The sequence below is a fragment of the Mirounga angustirostris genome, unplaced genomic scaffold (assembly GCF_029215605.1).
Source record: "Mirounga angustirostris isolate CCGP_5_RB_7025 unplaced genomic scaffold, mMirAng1.0.hap1 SCAF_10, whole genome shotgun sequence".
Classification (NCBI taxonomy): domain Eukaryota; kingdom Metazoa; phylum Chordata; class Mammalia; order Carnivora; family Phocidae; genus Mirounga; species Mirounga angustirostris.
The window spans coordinates 20,023,906-20,042,233 of NW_026991718.1; the positions used below are offsets into that span (position 1 = coordinate 20,023,906).

At 37.3% G+C, this 18,328-nt stretch overlaps 1 protein-coding gene across 7 annotated transcripts in view; it reads right to left on the bottom strand.

The window, feature by feature from the left end:
- Nucleotides 1-18,328, bottom strand: part of DTNB (dystrobrevin beta) — a 227,678-nt gene that overhangs the window by 110,928 nt on the left and 98,422 nt on the right. For all 7 annotated transcript variants that reach the window (XM_064571948.1, XM_045884216.3, XM_045884214.3 and 4 more), the window contains one exon: nt 3,927-4,051. In XM_064571948.1, the coding sequence (XP_064428018.1) occupies nt 3,927-4,051 (125 nt within the window). The remainder of the gene's footprint in view (nt 1-3,926; nt 4,052-18,328) is intronic.

Sequence of the window (18,328 nt, forward strand, 5' to 3'; positions counted from 1 at the left end):
AAAACTCGCCAGTTAAGACAAGTTGTCAGACTAGATTTTTAAAACCCAGCTTACAATTTACAAGAAGCATACTGAACACTTAAGGATACAGAAAAGTTAAAAGTATAAGGATGGGGAAAGTTCCACTAGGCACATACAAGCAAAAGACACTAAAAGATGTTTAGCGAATAAAATAGACTTGAGAACAAACAGAATTATTAGGAATAAAGAGACTCACTAGATAAGAACAAATTTTCAATTTCCTAGTGAAATATGTATAGTTTTGAAGATAAGAGCAACAGGATTAACAAACTTGACCTAGCTGACATACATTCATTCACTATGAACTCTAAACCAAACAAGCATAGAATGAACATTATTTTCATGCTTACTAGGAACATAATAAAAACTGGATCATATACTACATATAATAAGCATGTCAAAACAAATTTGAAAGAATTGAATAGTATAGACCACTTATTAGACCAAAATGAAATTAAACTAAAAATTAATAACAAAAAGGCAACTAAACAACCCTCATATGTTTGGATATTAAGAAAGTATGCTGCTTGGTGCCTGGCTGGCTTAGCTGATAAGAGTGTGCAACTCTTGATCTTAGGGTTGTGAGTTCAAGCTCCATGCTGATGTAGAGATTGCTTAAAAAAAAAAAAAAGAAAAGAAAATTAAAAAAACAAGAAGAAAAAAGAAAGTATAGTATTCTTAAAGAAGAATTCATATCACAACTTTGAAAATATTTAGAAAAACAAAAAAGTACATAAGAAAACTTGGACACTACTCAGAGAGAACTTAGAGAAATTCATAGCATTAATTAGGGGGAAAAGACCTGAAATGAGTAAGCTAATCATATCTTTAAGGAAGTTAGAAAGAGAGTAGCAAGATAAACCCAAAGAAAGTGTAACAAAAGAAATAAGATAAGGTTGGACACAAATAATATTCAAAAATACAATGCATACAGTAGGAGAATCATCAAAACCAAAAGTTCGTCCTCTTAAAGTCCAATAGACTGGACAAACCTATGGCAAGATGTGTTCAAGGAAAAACCAAAGAGAAAGAAAAATGATAAATACACGAGAGTAGGAATTTAAAAGGGACATTAGCACACATACCATAGACAAACATTACGAACTTTGTGCCAATAACTTTGAAAATTCAAATGAAACTGACAAATTCTGACAAATATAAAATGTTCTAAAGTGACTCATAAAGAAATAAAAACGAAGTCTTATAATTGTTTTTAAAAATAGAATTCACAGTTCAAAATTTTCCCACAAAGAAGGCTTTTGGCAGAGATAACGTCATTGGTGAATTTCACCAAAAATTGAAGGAGCAAATAATTCCAATTTTAAATAAGTTCTTTCCAAAAAATATAAAAAGAGAGAATTCTCCTCAACTTTTTGAAGATAGCAAACTGGGCAGACTTTGTCCTAAAAACAAAATAAAAAAACAAACAAACAAGGGAAATTACAGGACAATTTAACTTTTAAACATAGGCAAAATCTAGGCAAAACATTAGCAAATGAAAACTAGCAGTGTATTAAAAAGAGAGTCAACTTATGTTTATTCCAGGAATGTATGGCTGTTTAAAAAAAATTCATATAATTCACTACATTAATAGAATAAAGAGACTCCCATGATCATGTCAAGGGAGAAAAGTCTGATAAAATTCCACATCCATTCATGACCCAAAAAAAGCACTCTTAGCAAACAAGGCATACAAAGGAAGCTCTTTTACCTGATCAACAGTTTCTATAAAACCTACATCAAATAACACACTAAATGAACGCTGAAAGCTGTCTCTCTGGGATTAGCAATAACAGAAGAATGCCTACCAAACTATTTCTATTCAATATTGCACTGGAGGTTCAGCCAGTACGAAGACCAAAAAAAAAAAAAAAAAAGGTATGATTAATATCTAAAAGTATAGGACTGGGAGGGAAAAAACAAAACTATCATTATTTGCAAGTGATACAATTATTTATAAGAAATCCAAAAACATCTCAGTACAAATTACTAGAATTAATGAGCACATCAGGCAAGATGACTAGATAGTGGATTATTTGCATTTCCACATACCAGCAATACACTGTTGAAAAACATAACTCAATGAAAATACCATTTGCATGACAGTATACATTTGCCAAAACTCACTAAATTGTACATTTGAAGTGGGTGCATTTTATCGCATGTAAATTATATCTCAAAAAAACTGTAGGGAAAAAAAGGCACCATTTGCAAGAGCAATAACAAATTGTACAGAAGAATCTTTAAAAGTATGGAAGAATTAATCTAACATATATAATATCTTTCTAGGGAAAATTATAAAGCTTTACTGAAAGGCACAAAGTGATATTTAAATAAATAGAAAGACACAGCTCATTCATGACATGGAAGACTTAATACTGTAAAGATGTCAATTCTCCCCAATGTGATCTTTAGATCCAACGAATCTCTGATCAAAATCCAAACAAAATTTTATGAGGGACTCAATAAGCTGATTCTAAAATTTATATGAAAGAGCAAAAGGCAAAGAATAGACAAGACACTCCTACTAAAAACATTACTTAATCCCTTATAGTAACTAAAATAGTATGATGTTGGCATAAGGATAGACAATTTGACCACAGGAATAGAAGAGCCCAGAACCAGACCACGCACATCTGGACACTTCATTTATGACGACCGTGGCACTGTAGGTCAGTGGGGGAATGACAGATCATCCAATAAATGGCTCTGAAACAAGTTACTACTCAAATGCAAAGACATCTCACAGATCGAAAACCTAGACAAAGCACAAGGCAAGGAAGTGTCGGAGGATGTGCTGTATTTTATTATATTTTTCTGTATTATTAAATTTCTAATTTATATGTATGCATTATTTTAATAAAAGTCTTTCAAATTATTGAATGAGAAAGAAAATAAAAGATCAAGAACCCTAAGTGTTTTATACGGAGGTAAAAGAAAATAGATGTCTGCTCCAACAGAAAAACTTGTCAACACCCAATAAAGACTAATGATCAAAAACCTACTGACTTTGGGGTGCCTGCGTGGCTCAGTTGGTTAAGCATCTGACTCTTGATTTCAGCTCAGGTCATGATCTCAGGGTTGTGAGACTGAGTCCTGTGTTAGGCTCCTTGCTGGACATGAAGCCTGCTTAAGATTCTCTTTCTCTCTCTTCCTCTGCCCTTGCCCCTCTCCCCAAAACAAAACAAAACAAAAAACCCTACTACTTTATCCAGGAGGACACGTAACAACACCATTTAATTCAGAGTTAAGAATCCAGTTTAGAGGCTGAATCTTAACGCTTCGTTGTTTCTCCTCCTCCTTACTCTTCCTCTTTGTCTACTTCTCTTTTTTGTTCCTGTCTGGCTTTCTCTCATTTAGCATGAATATTCAAAGAAAGTAAAAATAAAACACTAGTTTTATTTATAGAATACAACCTTATCTTTCCTAATTTTCTCTCAATACAAAGAAGCAAATGAAGTTGATTTTCATTTCTATGTTGCCTGAACTAACATAAAAAAAATAACTATAGGCATTATTGCTGCAGAGAAAAAATGATCTCTACCACTGATTTACGGAAGAACAAACAAAAAAAGGCAACCTTGCTAAAACCAGTTCATAATTACTCTTCAATATATTAATTAATGTTTCTGTTTGAGATCATTATATTACTGAGGCTTTACTTTTATTACATTATTATTATAATATATTACATTATATTACTTCAGGGCTCAGGAGCTAGGCTTCCATATAAATACTTATGGTGACTTAAAGAAATGAAATCTTGAAGTCCTAAGTTCCCCAAAAGTAAAGTAAAAACCAGAAGGTTAAATGTTCATGTTAGGTGAAGTTGGCTTTGATCCAAAAGAAATCAGCAAGGTCTCCATTTCAGTATAATCCACATCCAAATTCCGGTGTATACTTACACTATATTTGCAAGGTCAAGTGGTTTCTCTGGTTGCTCAGGAAAAACAGGATGCGGGGGTTCTCTGGTGGGTACGCACCCCAGAGATTTACTAATTGCATGGCTCAGCTTCTTTGCAGGGGATTTCTGTGTCAAAGTAGAAAATAAGGAAATAAATTCAATCTTAAAAGAACGAAGAAGAATTTCAAAAAAACTTGGTGACAAGAACTGCAGAAAATATCTTTCGAAATAAAAGCTAAGATGCATTATAATCAACATTATTTGCCTTATAGAAAGGAACCTACAGTTATTCCAAGGTCACTTGTGGTCCTTCATTTCTATGCTTACTCCCTCATTTCTACTATGCACTCTTAAGTTAATGTTAACTTTCCTTTTGAACTTCTCTCTGTGCCCTTTGCATGAACGCTCTCTTTTGATGCTTCTGGATCATTTTTGGTAAGATGTTATAGTTAATTTCCCAATCAGAGTCAGAAATTTTTGCTGGACTAAAATACTAAAAGGCTAAGATAATGCTGAGAGCTCGTGGCTTTTGAATGTTAGCAAATTGGCTGCTAAGTCACATCCCAAAACGTGCCTATTAAGAGATTATTCCCAAAATAAACGTGAGGCAGAACATTTGATGCTAAGGGTCTGGCTATGTATTCAGACACAGAAGAGTGCCCTCATATTCACAGGCAGCATCAGACCCGTGACTATAAATTCAGATATGCTGAAGGTACAAGAATAAGTTGGCATACTAATACATTTCTCTGTAAGGTAGAACAATATACACCAAATCCAAAGACCAGTGAGTCTAAGATTTAATAGTAAATATGCACAAAAGTAAACAACATGCCACAATTAAGTTATTCAGAACATTCACATCGGAAACCCATACATAAAGGAGGCTCTTCATATACTGATATTGTTGCCCACCCAATTTCCTTTAAATAACACAGTTGTTGAGATTTCCTTAGAAGGATATTAACTGCAAAAAGGTGTAAATATTTCATTCTACTCACTCTGCAGTGTATTACCGTATGTACCACTGAAAAATAGAATTTGTTTGCAGCTGTGTGCCTTATCAATACCACATCTCCACTTAACTTTTATATGCTTGCATGTATTTAACACAAAATAAGCAAAACTCTCTTTGCCTTTAAGGGAGGGGCGCCTGGGTGGCTCAGCCGTTAAGTGTCTGTCTTTGGCTCAGGTCATGATCCCAGGGTCCTAGGAGCAAGCCCTGCATCGGGATCCCTGCTCTGCAGGAAGCCTGCTTCTCCCTCTCCCACTCCCCCTGCTTGTGTTCCCTCTCTCGCTGTCTCTCTCTTTCTGTCAAATAAATAAATAAATAAAATCTTAAAAAAAAAAAGACTATGTAGGGAAAGACAGGGCGCCTGGGTGGCTCAGTCAGTTAAGTATCCGACTCTTGATTTTGGCTCAGGTCATGATCTCAGGGTCATGGGATCAGGCCCCACATCGGGCTCTGTGCTCAGCAAGGAGCCTGCGTAAGACACTCTCCTTCTCCCTCTCCTCCCCCTGCTCTCTCTGGCTCGCTCTCCCTAAAATTAATCTTTAAAAAAAAAAAAAAAAGACTATGTAGGGAAAGTTAATACCTTGTTTATAATACAGACTGAATAATATCAATTTCTTTTTTTTTTTTTAAAGATTTCATTTATTTATTTGAGAGAGAGAATGAGAAAAAGAGAAAGAACATGGGGTGGGGGGTGAAAGGGAAAAGCAGGCTCCCCGCTGAGCAGGGAGCCCAATGCGGGACTCGATCCTGGACTCCAGGATCATGATCTGAGCCAAAGGCAGTCGCTTAACCAACTGAGCCACCCAGGCACCCTGAATAATATCAATTTCTCCAGAAACTTCATATATTGGCTCCAAATCACCTACCACTAACACCTTCAACACATTAAATTCTGGGCAAAATCTAAATGTAATCTAATTTCCTAAAAATCATATAAAGCTAAACAAAGCAGAAACTCTAAACATCCCCTCTAAGTGCTCTCCATATCCTCCTTTTGCAGGACGATGTGCTGAAATGTGACTTGATCCTCCCCTCTGTTTTCTATACTGCCCCCAGACCTCATGTCACACTTTTCTGCCTGACACCTTTCAAAGGCTGATAATCGCTTATAGAATAAGATCTAAATGCACACCATCACAGTCCATACAAAAGCCTTCATATCTGGCTCCCACCTCTCCTCACACTAGCATCAATGATGAGCTTCAATTAGCCCAAACGCCATGTTCTCATAGGTCTCTGTACCTTGGCATGGGCCTTTCTGAGGTTGCCCTTTGCCAGTCTATTTTTCTGTAAGTTTCCTGCTCAGCTCTCAAGACTACTTGCAAGCCTTGCCCTGGGCAGACTTTCCTCCTGGCTCCATAAGTCAGAGACCACCTTTCCCAGCTACCCATTTACAGTGGACATGTTTCCACTGTTGTGTTTACGTTATGGTGCACTTTTCAATTTACGTGCCTATATCTTTGAAACTGGCGTTCCTAAAAGGTAGAATCTACATCTTACTCCTCTTTATAGCCCCAGAATCTGTCCTATAACAGAATATGTTATTTGTACAATTTGCCTAGATGAATTTTCTAGATTGCTTTTTCCTGACCAAACCACATAAGCTTATTTTTTGAGTTACAACACAAGTCAGTCACTAAATATTTACAGAAGTGAGGAAATAAGAAAGGCAGCCCAGGTGCAGGGACTGGTGCCTTCTACACCCCGTTTAAGTCACTCTGCCAGAGATACCACTTTATGTCTCTGTACCTTTCCCGTCACCTGGACCCTCAAACTAATAAACATATGGAGAGGCCTTACCCTGAAAAAGGACATCTCCTCCCAACACAGTCTTAGGTGATGATTTTCAAATTTTGTGCGTTTTTAATAATCCACATCACCTAATATCAAAACATGTCCTACCATCTCTTAAAAATACTACAGGTTGCAGTTTTTAAAAACTATGTCAGAGGGTATAAAATATGTATATGCAGTTTAAAAAGTTATAAAACAAATACCCACCTACCCACTCTTCTGCCTGAGAAACAGAAATATGGCAGTTGCTCAGAAGCTTGAAGCTTGCTGTGGGAGCTTATGCTAACAGCCCCCTCCCCCACTGCACCTGCTCCTCTCCTGGTAACCTAGATCCTGGATTTTGTATTAATCATGTCTTTGATTTTATATTTTAGCAATTATGTATAAATAATACATGATTTAATACATGTTTAAAGTCTATATAGACAGATATATTTTTCTGCAACTTGTTTTCACTTAAAATTATGTTACAAATCATCCATATTGATATATGTAACTGTAAGTCATACATTTTTTCACCAACTGATTGTATTTCATTGCTTAATTACATCATAATTTATATATCCATTCCACTGCTGATGAACATTTGGGTTGTTTCCATTTTTCCCTCATTCACAATGTTGCTATAAACTTTCTTGTCCATGTCTCCTGGTGGCCATGTGTAGGAGTTACATCAGAGTGGAAATGCACATTCAATCTTACTAGGCCCTGTCAACTTGTTTTTACAAAGTGGTTACACTAATTTCCACTCCATCAGCTGTGTGAGAGACTTCCTAAATCTCCACATTCTGGCTAACCCTTATTATTGTCAGATATTTTAACATTTGCCAATCTAGTGGGTGATAAATGGTAATGTGGTTTTAATTTGCGATTCCCTGATCGCCAAAAAGACTGAGCATCTTTTCCAATGTTTATGAGCCATTTGGGTTTCTTCCTCTGTGAAATGCCTATTCCTGTCTATTCCTGTCTTTGGTGTAATGTTTCACCGGGTTGCCTTTCTCTTATTGATTTGTAAGAGTTCTTTTTTTTTTCTTAAAGATTTTTTTTTTAAAGATTTTATTTATTTATTTATTTGAGAGAGAGAATGAGAGAGAAAGAGAGAGAGCACATGAGAGGGGGGAGGGTCAGAGGGAGAAGCAGACTCCCCACCGAGCAGGGAGCCCGATGCGTGACTCGATCCCGGGACTCCAGGATCATGACCTGAGCCGAAGGCAGTCGCTTAACCAACTGAGCCACCCAGGCGCCCCGTCCTTAAAGATTTTATTTATTCATTTGAGAGAAGGAGAGAGCCCGAGCTGGGGGTGGGGCAGAGGGAGAGGGAGAAGCAGACTTCCGACTGAGCAGGGACTCCAGATCATGACCTGGATCATGACCTGAGCTGAAGGCAGACACTTAACTGACTGAGCCACCCAGGCGCCCTGTAAGAGTTCTTTATATTTTTTGTATTTTAACCCTACAGAGGTTATGTCTCACAATTAACTCCTACTTTAAGGCTTGTTTTTGAAGAACAGAAATCTTTATCATAACAGTAGTCCCAATTTATTAATCTTCTCCTTTATATTGTTTTTTTATATCTTAAGAAATATTCCCTCCCTGAGGTCATAAAGATAGTCTCCCATATTGTCTTCTAAAGTTTTATAGTTTTTCTTTTATATTTAATTTGAATCTACTTAGAACTGATTTTTTTTTATAGGTATGAGGAAAGAATCCAATTTTATTCTTTATAGATAATCAATTGCCACAGGATCATTTAACAAATAAGTTCATTTGTTTTCTACTCAATATTTCATTTCTATCTCTGTACAGTGTAACAGGGATTTAATTGTAGCTTCCTCGTATCTTCTCAGGTAATACCTTATATTCTTCTTTAGGAGTGTCTTCATTATTTCTGACCCTCTGAATTTCCTCGTAAGTTTTAAAATGAGTTTATCATTTACCACAAAACATCCTGTGCGATTTCAATGGAACTCATCAATTTTCGATAGAAATGACATCTGTATATACTGAACATTCCTTTCATCAATGTGTTCTTTTCATATATTTAAGCCTTCTTTAATGTCTTTCAATAAAGTTAAAACCTTGTCCATAAAGGATCTATACGTCTAGTTATTTTATACATAAATTTTGTAACCAGCAACCCTGCTCTCATTTTACTTTATTTTTAAGAATTATAGTAAGGGGCCTGGGTGGCTCAGTCGGTTAAGCATCTGACTTCTGCTCAGGCCATGGTCTCAAGGTCCTGGGATCAGCCCTGTGTCGGGCTCCCCACTCAGCAGGGGCGTCTGCTTCTCCCTCTCCCTCTGCCCCTCCCCTGCTCATTCTAATAAATAAAATCTTTAAAAAAGAAAAGAATTGTAGTAAGACATACATAAAATACATATACAGTTCAGTAAAATATATTTACATTGTGCAACCAACCTCCAAAATTTTTTCATCTTGCCAATCTGAAACTCTATATTCATTAAACAACTCCTCATTTCCCCTTTCTCTGGGCCCCTGCTACCACCGATCCACCTTTTGGTTCTATGAATTTTACTACTTTAGATAACCTCATTAAGTAGAATCATACAGTATTGGCCTTTTTGTGACTGGCTTCTATTACTTAGAATAATGTCCTCAAGGTTCATCCATGTTGGAGCATGTGTCAGAATTTCTTTCCTTTGTTAAGGTTGAATAATATTCCATTGTATATGTATACCACATTTCGTTTATCCATTCATCCATCAATGGACACTTGAGCTGCTTCCAAGTTTCAGCTACTGTAAATAATATTATGAACATGGGTGTATAAATATCTCAAGACAATATTTTCAATTCTTTTGGTATATGCCCAAAAGTAGAATTGTTGGTAATTCTATCTTTAATTTTTTAAGAAATCTCCGTATTATCTCCCATAGTAGCTGCACCATTTTACAGTCTACCAAAGATGGGTTCCAATTTCTCTACATACTCGCCAACACTTTTTCCTTTTTTCAATAGTAACTATCCTAATAGGTGTAAGGAATATCTCACTGAACTTTTATTTGCATTTCCCTAATGATTAGCGATGTCACTTATCTTTTCATATGCTTGTTAGCAATTTTTATATTATCTTTGGAGAAATGTCCATTCAAGTCCTTAACCCATTTTTCAATTGAGTTACTTGTTTTTTGTTGTTGAGTTACAGTTCTTTCTATATTCTGGATATGAACCCTTAATCAGATACAGAATATGCAAATATTTTCTCCCATTCCATCATCTGCCTTTTCACTATGTTCTGTTTGTGTCCTTTGATGCAGAGAAGTTTTTAACTCTACTGATTTATCTATAGATTCTTTCAGACTTCCTACACTGACAGTCATCTTCACATAATGACAATTTTATTTCCTTTCAATTCAAGCACCTTTTCTTTTCCATATTATGCTGCTTAGGACTACCAATAAAATGTTAAATGGAAGTGGTGACATCAAGCTTCTTTGTTTAGTTTATAATCTTAAATAATTTCAACATTTCACCAGTAAATATAATGGATACTATCAGCTTTTATAAATATTTTATATTAGGTTGCTAAGGTTTTTTGTTTTGAAGGTTTTTTTTTTTTTTTTTTTTTTGGTGTGTGGTGTGTGTGTGTACTTATCAACAGATATTGGGTTTTAGTAAATGTTTTATGTAAGTCTTTTGAGGTGACTATATGAACTTAATCCATCAATCTATGAATTTGGTTAAGTTATAATAATTTATTTTTAATTGCTGGAATAAAACGAGTGTGGTCCTGATGTATTATCTTTTGTGTATACTGCTAGATTCAGTTTCACAGTATTTTCTTTAGGTTTTCATTTCTGTTCATGAAAACAGCTTGTAATTTTCCTTTCTTGCTGTCCTCATAAGGTTTTGGTACGAAGGTTATGCTAGCCTCAAAAACGAAATTGGATTGCTCATTATTTTTTCTGGAATCTGGGAAGTTTTACATAATACTGGAATTCATCTTTTCTTTGAATGCTTGTTGAAATTCATATCAAGTCATTCAGGCCTGATTACTTTGTAAAGCTTTTATGCTACTAATTCAAATTCTCTAATTATTATAACTATTTGGGTTTTTTATTCCACCTTGAACCAGTTTTGGTAAGTGAGGTTGTTTCAGCAATTTGTTCATTATCAACTAAGCTTTCAATAACCAATCTACTGGTTTTTTTCTTGTCATCTTTCTGTTAATTAATTCCTAAGCCAGATGCACTATAGTCACAGAGTATAGTCTATATGATACTAATTCTCCATTAAGGCTTCCTTAATGTGGTCAATTTCTTGTGTGTGTTTGAAAAGAATGTGTAATCATTAATTATTGGGTACATTCAAATTTTATATAGTCTGGTTATTTTTTTGTCTAATGATTCTAACAATTGTTGAGAGAAGTGTGTTAAAGTTATCATTTTAATAATGTATTTTTCAACTTATTGTGCCCCTATTAATATTATTTATGTATTTTATAGCTACATTAGTAAATGCGTATTTCTGTGGAATTGTTAACTGCATCTTTTTATCTCTGGCAAACTATCTCTGTTAAAAAAATTTTTATTGTGACCAAATATACATAGTGTAAAATGTATCATTTTAGCCTCTCTGGTAAAGATTTTTGCCCTGATACCTATTTTCTGAGATTAATATAGTTTTACTAAATTTCTTTTGGTTGGTACTTTGCCTGGTATGTCCTTTTTTATCCTTAATGTTCAACCTTTTTCTATCTTTTTTTTCCCTCTGTCTCTTATAAACAGCGTAAGTCCAATTTTTTAAAATACCCATTTGACAACTGCTGCTTTTTATCTAAAAAATTTAATTTACTGACTACTAATATACTTTTATTTATTTCTATAGCTTACTGTATCATTGTTTTATTATTTATTTCATTACTTTCCCTATATCTTTATCTTTTCATACTTTTTTAGGTTTTATTTTTCTCATTTTGTTTCCCTTTTTTGGCAATCATACTCTTTGAGTCTACTCTTCTAGTGGTTGCTTTCTGTTGTTTTTTTTCCTGAACTGGAAGCAACGGTTATTAAGAATGTGGTGTCACATACCTGACAGGGGCTTTGCACACAAAGGCTCATTTAGCCCTCCCAATAGTCTAATGAACTAGACTATTAGAGTCTCAATTTGAATAGGTGCAGCAACTAAAGCTCGTATCAACTACGTGTGTCTTACTCTTCACAGTACAAGCCCCTCCACAGGTGAAATTACTCAGAGAAAGAACACATAGGGATTAAGAGAGACAGCGCAGGATGGTGAGACGTTCTTGCACGGAGTCAGCGACAGACTGGGGACACCAAGTACCACAGTGGAGGTCATGGAGGGGAAACCTGGCTGAGTCAGAGATAGGGACACAGAGTTTCCAAATGAGGGGCAGACTCCAAGGCAGGGAGCGAGACGTGCCTTGTGCCTTTACGGCTGCACTATGTGCTCCTCTGCCAGGGCTAAAACTCGCTTTGCTCAGACAGCCGTGGACCAGGCACTAAGATACTCTGAAAAAATGTTTTGTTGAGCTCAGATGATGGCATTTTCAATCAGCCTCAAGCTAACTGCTGCACAGCACAGGATTCAGCTCAGGGCACATGCTGACAGGCCCTGACACTCGGCAGCACAACAACCTAATGGAAAAAGCTCAGGATTGGTGCCTCAGAGGCCATTCCTGTCATGTTCACTTCAAATTACTCTCTCTGAGTCCATCATCCTGAGCTCCAAGCCACCACTGAGGGGATCCAAGCAGAAACATAAGCCTACTAAATCCTCAGACAAGCCAGAAACCTCCACTAACTATTTTAAGATGAATACTTACTGCAATCTTATTTAGCATCTGTATTCTCATTCTCTAAGTTAAAATCCTTTACCTCTACTCATGCCTCAACTACATTCATGTCATAGTTAACTAGTTCTCTAGCTGCATGTTATTTTAAACCCACTGAAATTAGTCAATTATTATTATTTTATACATGATGCTTATTTACATTCACCCATGTTTACCAATTCCACTGTGCACCATTTCTTCTTGGTATCCCATTTCTTCCTTGTTGCTTCAATTCATTTTTTTCCCCAAAGTATGTATTTTATTATTCCTTCAGCAATGGTCTATGGATGGTAAAACCACTAAGACTTTTTCCAAAAACAGATCTTTTTTCTTCTTTGCTCTTGAATAGATTAGCTAAGTACAGAATTCTAGGTTGATCTTTTGGTTCTATCCTTTAATTGCCTTTCACATTTTCCATTTCCCTATATCTGTGTTCAATATTCTATATCCTGGTTAATTTCTTCAGATGTTTTCCTTTCCCTAATTTTTGCTATAGCTGTCTCTAATTTGCTACTTTACCCCTCTTTAACCTTAATGTTTTTTTATTTCTAGAAGTCCAATTTGGTCCTTTTTCATATTGACTTGTTCCTTTCTAAAATGTCACTATCTCTAAATGTACTTTAACTTTTTAAAAATTTATTTATTTGAGAGAGAGAGAGTGTGTGAACGTGGGGGTGGGGGGAGTGCAGAGGGAGAGGGACAAGCAGACTCCGCACTGAGCATAGAGCCCAACTCAGGGCTCTCTCTCATAACCATGAGATCATGACCTGAGCCGAAATCAAGAGTCCAACACGTTACCAACTGAACCACCCAGTAGCCCCTTTAACTTATTAAATGTAGAATTTTCTAAAGTTATTGGCACACTAAAGTTGCTATTTGTTTTTTGGGGTTTTTTTAAGATTTTTTTTTTTAATTTATTTATTTGACAGAGAGAGAGCACAAGTAGGCAGAGCGGCAGGCAGAGGGAAAGGGAGAAGCAGGCTTCCCACAGAGCAGGGAGCCCGACCCCGGGATCATGACCCGAGCCGAAGGCAGTCACTTAACCGACTGAGCCACCCAGGTGCCCTAAAGCTGCTATTTGTTGATTCCCTTGCTGATCATTTCATAACTGAGCTTGCAATTTTTGATAATGAGTTCACTTTTAGCAGGGATTGCTTTTTTTTTAAATTTTATTTTATTATGTTATGTTAATCACCATACAATACATCATTAGTTTTTGATGTGGTGATCCATGATTCATTGTTTTCGTATAACACCCAGTGCTCCCCATGCAGTATGTGCCCTCCTTAATACCCATCACCCAGCTAACCCATCCCCCTACCCCCCCCCTAAAACCCTCAGTTTGTTTCTCAGAGTCCATACTCTCTCATGGTTCATCTCTCCCTCCAATTTCCCTCCCTTCATTTCTCCCTTCCTTCTAATGTCCTCCATGCTATTCCTTATGTCCCACAAATAAGTGAAACCATATGATAATTAACTTTCTCTGCTTGACTTATTTGACTTAGCATAATCTCCTCCAGTCCCATCCATGTTGATGTAAAAGTTGGGTATTCATCCTTTCCAATGGCTGAGTAATATTCCATTGTATATATGCAGCTACATGCAGAAGAATGAAACTCAACCATTCTGTAACACTATACACAAAGATAAACTCAAAGTGGATGAAAGACCTCAATGTGAGACAGGAATCCATCAAAATCCTAGAGGAGAACATAGGCAATAACCTCTTTGACATCGGCCACAGCAACTTCTTTCAAGATACATCTCCAAAAGCTAATGAAACAAAAGCAAATATGAACTTTTGGGACTTCATCAAGATAAAAAGCTTCTGCACAGCAAAGGAAACAGTCAACAAAACAAAGAGGCAACCCAAAGAATGGGAGAAGATATTTGCAAATGACACTACAGATAAAGGGCTGGTATCCAAGATCTATAAAGAACTTCTCAAACTCAACACCCCAAAAATAAATAATCAAGTCAAAAAATGGGCAGAAGACATGAACAGACACTTCTCTGAAGAAGACATACAAATGGCTAACAGACACATGAAAAAATGTTCATCATCATCAGCCATCAGGGAAATTCAAATCAAAACCACACTGAGATACCACCTTAAACCAGTTAGAATGGCAAAAATTGACACAGCAAGAAACAACAAATGTTGGAGAGGTTGTAGAGAAAGGGGAACCCTCTTACACTGTTGGTGGGAATGCAAGTTGGTACAGCCACTTTGGAAAACAGTGTGGAGGTGCCTCAGAAAATTAAATATAGAGCTATGCTATGACCCAGCAATTGCACTCCTGGGTATTTACCCCAAAGACACAGATGTAGTGAAAAGAAGGGCCATATGCACCCCAATGTTCATAGCAGCAATGTCCGCAATAGCCAAACTATGGAAAGAACCGAGATGCCCTTCAGCAGATGAATGGATAAAGAAGATGTAGTCCATATATAAAGCAGGGATTGCTTTTTGTATGGGAGTCCCATTTGTACCCTCTCCCGGCCAGTGGAGTATTTCTAGTTCCTCTTTTTCAAGGAGGCTGCCATTCTAAAGTCCCAGCCTTTACAAAAATATCAGTTCTATTCATTCTTAATGGATCCAAGTTAGATTTCCTATGCTATGGGGGGACTAAACCCCAACCACTGGCCTAAATCCAGTATCCAGTCTGATAATTCCATGTTGCTCTCTTGGCTGATTCAAGTTACAACTTAATAAAAGTCATCTTCTATTTTACAACCAATATTTATTTAGGTATAACATTGTTTTCCTGCTTTCTCTGCTTCCTCTTTTCTCTTGTATCCTATTCTTACCTTCTTGGTTCATTTTTTTTTTTCCTACTGCAGTGTATCTTTGAATTAGTTCTTTCAGCAAAAGGCTGTCAAAGTTCTTCAAGTCTGAAAATGTTATTATAGTGCCCTCACTGTTGAAAGACAGTTTGGTGGGGGAGAGAATTTTCGGTTCCAATTTATTTTCTCTCAGCATCTTGAAGACATTGTGTTACTGTTTTCTTAACACTGGCAATTAAGTTTATATCATTTGGACTCTCAGTCTTTTCCATCTGGTGTCTCCTAGGAATTTCTCTTCATCATTGTCACCGCGATATATATAGGTGCTGTTTTTGTATTGTTTCTTTTTAAAATTAATCTTCTTGACAGTTAGTAGGCTCTTTCTACCTAAGGGCTCACACTTCTCAACTCATTTTCCTCACTTGCAACTCCTATTGAATAAATATTGTAACTTCCCCATGGTCCCAAATGCCTCAACCTTTGTTTCAAACTCTTATGACTCTTGATGCTGAGCTTTTTTTTTTTTTTAAGATTTATTTATTTATTTGAGAGAGAGAATGAGAGAGAGAGAGAGCATGAGAGGAGGGGAGGGTCAGAGGGAGAAGCAGTCTCCCTGCCGAGCAGGGAGCCCGATGCGGGACTCGACCCTGGGACTCCAGGATCATGACCTGAGCCGAAGGCAGTCGCTTAACCAACTGAGCCACCCAGGCGCCCCTGATGCTGAGCTTTGAAGAGAATTTCTCACCTTGTTTTAGTTCACTAATTTGTTCTTTAGCTATATCCAGTTTGCTATAGCCTATCCAGTAAGCTTGTTCAACAACCACATTCATTTTCATTATTGTTGGCCATTTCATAATTTCTGCTTCTTGTATTAAGCATGAAAGTTGGGCGCCTGGGTGGCTCAGTCGTTAAGCTTCTGCCTTCAGCTCAGGTCATGATCCCAGGGTCCTGGGATCGAGCCCCACATCGGGCTCCCTGCTCCGCGGGGAGCCTGCTTCTCCCTCTCCCACTCCCCCTGCTTGTGTTCCCTCTCTCGCTGTGTCTCTCTCTGTCAAATAAATAAAATCTTAAAAAAATAAAAAACAAAAAAACAAAAAGGCATGAAAGTCTATCCCTGGTCCTCTAAGGAAATTAAATTGACCGATTTTTAAAGTGTCTTTCTCATTGCTCTACTTGCTAAAGTGTAGTTCTCCTATTTATATTTCACTGTGCTAGGTGTCCTCTGGGTTTTCATGGTTCTTGGCCATGCATACATCTCCCACAGGACAGTTCAGTCGTCATCTTAGCCAGCAGTGGCCTTCTGGCCAGGGCACCTCATGTTGAATCTGTTCTGACGAAGAAGGCAGAGCAGATCCTGGGTCGCGGCAGTAATGATGACCTCACACAGGCAGTGTGAGCAGCTCCTTTCTGCAACTTCTCATTTAATATATACCTCCTTTGCTTAAAGATGTCTTATGGCTTCTGGTCTGGAACATTCCTTTTCTTTTCCATCTTGAAAGGGAATGTATTCATCTAACTTAAAGTTTTATCATTTCTATGGGTCTGGTGCAGAAGGAGAAAGAGGTAGTATGTGTCTGGTCAACCATCTCAAAACTGGATCTTTTATTTCTTTAACTATCATCTCTCCGCATTCTCTTCAGGTTCTTTCTGGAACTCTTATTAGATGGCAATCCTCCATTTATCCTCCATGTCTTAGTTTTCTTTTCTATTACTTTATCCTTTCATGATGGGCTTAGGGACGCTTCTCTGCTCTAGTTTCCAGCTCACAAATTTGCTCTTCAGCTGGAAACACCTGTCATTTAGCCCACCTAATGAATCTCACTTTGATAATCAAAATTTTAATTTCCCGGATCAATACTTAATTATTTTTGGTAGATAAAATAATTGAAATCTCTCTCCAAGGTTTCAACTATGCATACTGTAAAATCTAGTTCTATTTATTCTATTAATTCTATGTCTGAAATAAATTATTCTGTTATCTCCTCTGCATGTTTGTGTTCCTCTTGTTTTTGGTGATGTTTAGCGAAGTGCTCATCTTTGGGGCGTCTAGCTGGCTCAGTCAGTAGAGCATGCAACTCTTGATCTCAGGTTTGTGAGTTCAAGCCCCACACTGGGTGTGGAGCCTACTTGAAAGGAAGGAAGGAAGGAAGGAAGGAAGGAAGGAAGGAAGGAAGGAAGGAAGGAAGGAAGAAAAGTGCTCATCTTTGTCATCAAGACTGTTCACACAGTCTGTCCATGTGCACTGCAGAGGGGAGGAGTGTTTCAGTGAGAGTGAAGGAGGGACAGGAGGTACCACCTCATGGAAAAGATTAGTACCTAGTCTTCTGAGCATGGGAGATTCTTGTTCTCCTAGAATTCATTAAGCACCTGGAACTCAGCCCTGTCTCTCCAAACCCAGTTCCTACAGACACTTCACCTGCCGAGACACCTCCATCACCATGCAACGGTACCGAAGTCACTCACTTGCTCGGAGCCCTTCACAGCTCCCTATAACAACTACTTCCAAATGGAAGTAGACACTGTTCTAGGTGCTATTCTTATCCTGAGCCGCAATACTTTCTTAACCTTGTTTTGGACCAAGGTTTTCTTTTGCAAACAGACCCCATGTGCTTTTCATGGGGATTCTTCATGATCTAAGGCCTACCATCGGTTTTCCTTTCTTCCCCCCTCTAGTATACTTGCAGATTATTTTTAAAATTCTAATGTATCGGGGCACCTGGGTGGCTCAGTCGTTAAGCATCTGCCTTCGGCTCAGGTCATGATCTCAGGGTCCTGGGATCGAGCCCCGCATCAGGCGCTCTGCTCAGCGGGGAGCCTGCTTCTCCCTCTCCCGCTCTCCCTGCTTGTATTCCCTCTCTAGCTGTCTCTCTCTCTGTGTCAAATAAATAAATAAATAAATAAAATCTTAAAAAAATAAAAAAAATAAAATTCTAATGTATCATTTCTAAATATTTGGGACAAGAAGGAAAAGCTATAGCAGGTCCTTAGTCCA